This window comes from Phoca vitulina, unplaced genomic scaffold (genome assembly GCF_004348235.1).
Source record: "Phoca vitulina isolate PV1807 unplaced genomic scaffold, GSC_HSeal_1.0 scaffold4, whole genome shotgun sequence".
NCBI lineage: Eukaryota > Metazoa > Chordata > Mammalia > Carnivora > Phocidae > Phoca > Phoca vitulina.
Window position 1 is genome coordinate 20,603,488 of NW_022589707.1, and position 6,732 is coordinate 20,610,219.

Here is a 6,732-nt window from a genome sequence, read left to right on the forward strand (position 1 = left end):
GCAATGATTTTTTGGTCATGATAACAAAAGCAAAGGTGACAGAAGTAAAAATAGACAAATGGGATGTGTCAAACTGAAAACCTTCTGCACAGAGAGGAGACAATCAACAAAATGAAAAGCAACCTACAGAATGGGAAAAAATATTTGCAAACCATATATCTGATGAGTTAATATCCAAAAAAAAAAAAAAAAGGAAATTCTACAACTCGATAGCAAAATAATTTTAACCCAATTTAAAAATGGGCAAAAGATCTCAATAGACATTTTCTCAAAGAAGACATACAAATGGCCAACATGTACATGAAAAAGTGCTTCATGTCACTAATCATCGGGAAATGCAAATCAAAACCACAATGAGATATCCTCTTCTACCTGTCAGAATGGCTCGTATCAAAAAGACAGGAAATAACAAGTGTTGGCAAAGATAGGGAGAAAAGGGAACCCTTGTGTTCTGTTCTCTGAAATTTAAATTGATACAACCATTACAGAAAACAGGATGGAAGTTCCTTAAAAAATTAAAAATAGAACCACTATATGATGCAGAGTTTCAAGTTTTGAATATCGATCTTTGAGTCAATCCAAATTTAGTGTTAAGATAAATGAAATGAGAAAAACACTTAGTTTAGTGGGCTTTTACTTATATTTGAATCTAGCCTGTAAGATTAATATAGCATGACACCAAAAATCTAAATTCTTTTTAAAAATAATACAGATTCCTTAACATTTTGGCAGGATAAATGAATACTGCTTGAAATTTAAATTTTGTGTAGAATAGGAAGTTAAGGGAAATAGGACTTTAAAAATTAACCAACTTTTTATCTCATTCTAAGATAAGTTAGCCCTCAGTGCTTCTGCTGATTAGTATTTAGCCTGACTTTTGTAGCTTTTTTTGGTTTTTACTATTTAGGTCCCTCAAGACCCATTGAAGTTTTATAAGAAGATTTACTTTTGCCACGGTTGCCAGCTCTATTTGCCTTCCACCGAGTTTGCCGTCTCATCCACCTTACACCGCATATACCGGTGTCGTCACTGTGTTAACCTTGACAATGAGACTCGGCAACGAGAATCATTTTTGAAGTACAAATGTTTACTTCAGCGGCTCTACTATTCAGAAGCTGATTATGAAGATGATTCCAAAATTGCTTTCCTGATGCAGGTATGATCAGTAAGGGTTGCCAATCATGGATGAAATTTCTTCACTGATTTTACAGAAAAGATTCCTGCTTTCCCACAGAAACCTTTTAAAATAGTGGTTCCTTTGTTTATGCTTATACTTTGTGAAGTTTGCCCCCTGGCAATTTTAAGTCTATACAGACCTTGTGATAAAAAACCATTTCAAGGGGCGCCTGGGTGGCTCAGTCGTTGAGCATCTGCCTTCAGCTCAGGTCATAGTCCCAGGATTCTGGGATCGAGCCCCACCTCGGGCTCCCTGCTCAGCTGGAAGCCTGCTTCTCCCTCTCCCACTCCCTCTGCTTGTGTTCCTCTCTCACTGTGTCTCTGTCAAATAAGTAAAATCTTTAAAAAAAAAAAAAAACCATTTCAAGAATTTTAGCTACTCTGGTTTAGATTAAAAAAAAAAGTTTTTTTTTAATTTTATTATGTTATGTTAATCACCATACATTACATCATTAGTTTTTGATGTAGTGTTCCATGATTCATTGTTTGCGTATAACACCCAGTGCTGGGGGGAAGGAAAGATGGTGGAGTAGGGGACCCTATTTCAACTGGTCCCCGGAATTGAGCTGGATATCTACCAGACCACTCTGAGCACCCATGAAACCAGCCTGAGATGTAAGAAGATCTGGATCTCTATAAACAGAATATTGCAGGCGGTTGGTTTCGAGGTACGAAGCGGAGAGCCGTGATTCCGCGGGCAGATATCAGAGGATAAACGGCAGCGGGAGGGTGCCTGGCCGTGGGGATCCTACATCACCGGTGAGCGACAGCCTCCCGCGCTGGGGACAGGGCACAGACTCGCAGACCAGTAGCAGCGGGAAAAGGACTTTAGGGCAGCCCCTGGGGCAGAAACCCGGAGCGGCGGGGTCGCGCCTGCGAACTGGGGGCGGCTGGTGGTTTTAGAAGCACAAAGGGCAGAGACGTGTCCTGACCTGGAGGCAGGACTGGGAGCGCAGCGGAGGGGCGCACAACCCAGGACGCTGCAGTTTATAGCAGCACGGACAGAAACGGAGATGGTGTGGCCTGGAGAGCTCACTGAAGAACAGACTGCGGTCTCTCTGCTCTGAGGCAGAGGGTTGGAAAGGTCTCTTCTGCTCTGACTCGCGGAAGAGACGCGGAAAGACGCCAGGGAAAGGGGCCAGAGAACAAAAGCCCCAAAGACTGATTCCCACTGAGCCCATCCCCCACCACAGGGGCGCAGGGCAACTCTGCCCAAACAGGGTTGCCTGAGTAACAGTGCGGCAGGCCCCTCCCCCAGAAGACAGGCTGGGAAAACAAGAGGCCAGCAACCCTAAGGTCCCAAGAAAACAGGTGCATCTTGCTTGGGTTCTGGTCAAACATTTGGACTCTATACATTCCCTCAAACACCCATCAACAGAATGACTAGGAGGAGGAGCCCCCAAAATAGAAAAGACTCAGAGATTATGACTTATGCTGCAGATTTACAAATGGATGCAGATATAACCAAGATGTCGGAGATGGAATTCAGGCTAGCAATTGTGAAGACAATGGCTAGAATGGAGAAATCAATTAATGGCGACATAGAGTCTCTAAGGGCAGAAATGCAAGCTGAATTGGCAGAACTTAAAAATGCTATCAATGAGATCCAATCCAATCTAGATAATCTAACAGCTAGGGTAACTGAGGCAGAAGAACGAATAAGCGACCTAGAAGACAATATAATAGATAAAAAAGGAAAAGAGGAGGCCAGCGAAAAACAACTCAGAATCCATGAAAATAGAATCAGAGAAATAAGTGACACCATGAAGCATTCCGATGTCAGAATAATTGGAATCCCGGAGGGAGTGGAGAGAGAGAGAGGGCTAGAAGATGTATTTGAGTAAATCGTAGCTGAGAACTTCCCTAATCTGGGGAATGAAACAAACATTCGCGTCCTAGAGGCAGAGAGGACCCCTCCCAAGATCAAAGAAAACAGGCCAACACCCGGGCATGTAATAGTAAAACTTGCAAATCTTAGAACTAAGGAAACCATCTTAAGGGCAGTTAGGGGGAAGAGATTCCTTACGTACAGAGGGAGGAACATCAGAATAACGTCAGACCTATCCACAGAGACCTGGCAAGCCAGAAAGGCCTGGCAAGACATATTCAGGGTACTAAATGAGAGGAACATGCAGCCAAGAATACTTTATCCAGCCAGGCTTTCATTTAGAATGGATGGAGAGATGCAGAGCTTCCATGACCGGCAGAAACTGAAAGAATATGTGACCACTAAGCCGGCCCTGCAAGAAATATTAAGGGGGGTTCTATAAAAGGAGAAAGACCCCAAGAGTGATATACAACAGAAATTTACAGGGACAATCTATAAAAATAATGTCTTCACAGGCAACATGATGACAATTAATTCATATCTTTCAATAATCACTCTCAACGTGAATGGCCTAAATGCTCCCATAAAACGGCACAGGGTTGCAGATTGGATAAAAAGACAGGACCCATCCATATGCTGCCTACAAGAGACTCATTTTGAACCTAAAGATATATCCAGACTGAAAGTGAAGGGATGGAGATCCATCTTCCATGCCAGCGGACCTCAAAAGAAAGCTGGGGTAGCAATTCTTATATCAGACAAATTAGATTTTAAACTAAAGTCTGTAATTAGAGACACAGAAGGACATCATATCATTCTTAAAGGGTCTGTCCAACAAAGAAGATCTAACAATTGTAAATATCTATGCCCCCAACATAGGAGCAGCCATCTACATAAGCCAACTGTTAACCAAAATAAAGAGTCATATTGATAACAATACGTTAATTGTAGGAGACCTCAATACTCCACTCTCAGCAATGGACAGATCATCTAAGCAGAAAATCAACAAGGAAACAAGAGCTTTGAATGATACATTGGACCAGATGGACCTCATAAATATTTACAGAACATTCCACCCTAAAACAACAGAATACTCATTCTTCTCGAGCGCACATGGAACTTTCTCCAGAATAGACCACATACTGGGTCACAAATCAGGTCTCAACCAATACCAAAAGATTGAGATTATTCCCTGCCTATTCTCAGACCACAATGCTTTAAAACTGGAACTCAATCACAAGATAAAATTTGGCATAAATTCAAACACTTGGAAGCTAAAGACCACTCTGCTCAAGAATGTTTGGGTCAACCAGAAAATCAAAGAAGAACTTAAACAATTCATGGAAATCAATGAGAATGAAAACACATCGGTCCAAAACCTATGGGATACTGCAAAGGCGGTCCTAAGGGGGAAATACATAGCCATCCAAGCCTCACTCAAAAAAATAGAAAAATCCCGAATTCACCAACTAACTCTACACCTTAAAGAACTAGAGAAAAAGCAACAAACGATGCCTAAGCCACGCGTTAGAAGAGAAATAATTAAAATTAAAGCAGAGATCAGTGAATTAGAAACCAGAAACACAGTAGATCAGATCAACAAAACTAGAAGTTGGTTCTTTGAAAGAATTAATAAGATCAATAAACCTCTGGCCAGACTTATCCAAAAGAAAAGAGAAAGGACCCAAATTAATAAAATTATGAATGAAAGGAGAGAGATCACGACTAACACCAAGGAAATAGAAACAATTATTAGAAATTATTATCAACAACTATATGCCAATAAACTGAGCAATCTGGATGAAATGGAGGCTTTCCTGGAAACCTATAAGCTGCCAAGACTGAAACAGGAAGAAATCAACAACCTGAATAGGCCAACACAGTAACGAGATTGAAGCAGTGATCAAAAACCTCCCAAAAAACAAGAGTCCAAGGCCTGATGGATTCCCTGGGGAATTCTGCCAAACATTCAAAGAAGAAATAATACCTATTCTACTGAAGCTGTTTCAAAAAATAGAAACAGAAGGAAAATTTCCAAACTCATTCTATGAGGCCAGCATTACCTTAATCCCCAAACCAGGCAAAGACCCCATCAAAAAACAGAATTTCAGACCGATATCCCTGATGAATATGGATTCCAAAATCCTCAACAAAATCCTAGCTAATAGGATCCAACAATACATTAAAAGGATCATCTACCACAACCAAGTGGGATTTATCCCCTGGATGCAAGGGTGGTTCAACATTCGCAAATCAATCAATGTGATAGAACACATTAATAAGAGGAGGGAGAAGAACCATATGGTCCTCTCAATTGATGCAGAAGAAGCATTTGACAAAATACAGCATCCTTTCCTGTTTAAAACTCTTCAGAGTATAGGGATAGAGGGAACATTCCTCAAGTTCATAAAATCCATCTATGAAAAATCCACAGCGAATATCATCCTCAATGGGGAAAAGCTGAGAGCCTTTCCCTTAAGATCAGGAACACGTCAAGGATGCCCACTCTCGCCACTATCGTTCAACATAGTACTAGAAGTCCTAGCAACAGCAATCAGACAACAAAAAGAAATAAAAGGTATTCATATTGGCAAAGAAGAAGTCAAACTCTCTTTTCGCAGACGACATGATACTTTATGTGGAAAACCCAAAAGACTCCACCCCCAAATTACTAGAACTCATACAGCAATTCGGTAATGTGGCAGGATACAAAATCAATGCACAGAAATCAGTTGCTTTCTTATACACTAACAACGCAACTGTAGAAAGAGAAATTAGAGAAACGATTCCATTTACAATAGCACCAAAAATCATAAAATACCTCAGAATAAACCTAACCAAAGAGGTAAAGGATCTATACTCTAGGAACTACAAAACACTCATGAAAGAAATTGAAGAAGACACAAAAAGATGGAAAAATATTCCATGCTCATGGATCGGAAGAATAAATATTGTTAAAATGTCTATGCTACCCAGAGCAATCTATACCTTCAATGCCATCCCGATCAAAATTCCAATGACATTTTTCAAAGTGCTGGAACAAACAATCCTAAAATTTGTATGGAATCAGAAAAGACCCCGAATCGCCAAGGAAATGTTGAAAAAGAAAAACAAAGCTGGGGGCATCACGTTGCCCGATTTCAAGCTATATTACAAAGCTGTGATCACCAAGACAGCATGGTACTGGCACAAAAACAGACATACAGACCAATGGAACAGAATAGAGAACCCAGATATGGACCCTCAACTCTATGGTCAAATAATCTTTGACAAAGCAGGAAAAAACATGCAGTGGAAAAAAGACAGTCTCTTCAATAAATGGTGCTGGGAAAATTGGACAGCCACATGCAGAAGAATGAAACTCGACCATTCTCTAACACCATTCACAAATATAAACTCAAAGTGGATGAAAGACCTCAATGTGAGACAGGAATCCATCAAAATCCTAGAGAAGAACATAGGCAATAACCTCTTTGACATCGCCCACAGCAACTTCTTTCAAGATACATCTCCAAAAGCTAGTGAAACAAAAGCAAAAATGAACTTTTGGGACTTCATCAAGATAAAAAGCTTCTGCACAGCAAAGGAAACAGTCAACAAAACAAAGAGGCAACCCACAGAATGGGAGAAGATATTTGCAAATGACACTACAGATAAAGGGCTGGTATCCAAGATCTATAAAGAACTTCTCAAACTCAACACCCAAAAAACAAATAATCAGGTCAAAA

General features: G+C 40.4%; 1 protein-coding gene across 1 annotated transcript in view; it reads left to right on the plus strand.

Moving 5' to 3' along the window:
- IQUB (IQ motif and ubiquitin domain containing) overlaps positions 1–6,732 on the plus strand; it is a 136,550-nt gene that overhangs the window by 43,635 nt on the left and 86,183 nt on the right. The window contains exon 11 of the mRNA XM_032401661.1: positions 908–1,156. Within this exon, the coding sequence (XP_032257552.1) occupies positions 908–1,156 (249 nt within the window). The remainder of the gene's footprint in view (positions 1–907; positions 1,157–6,732) is intronic.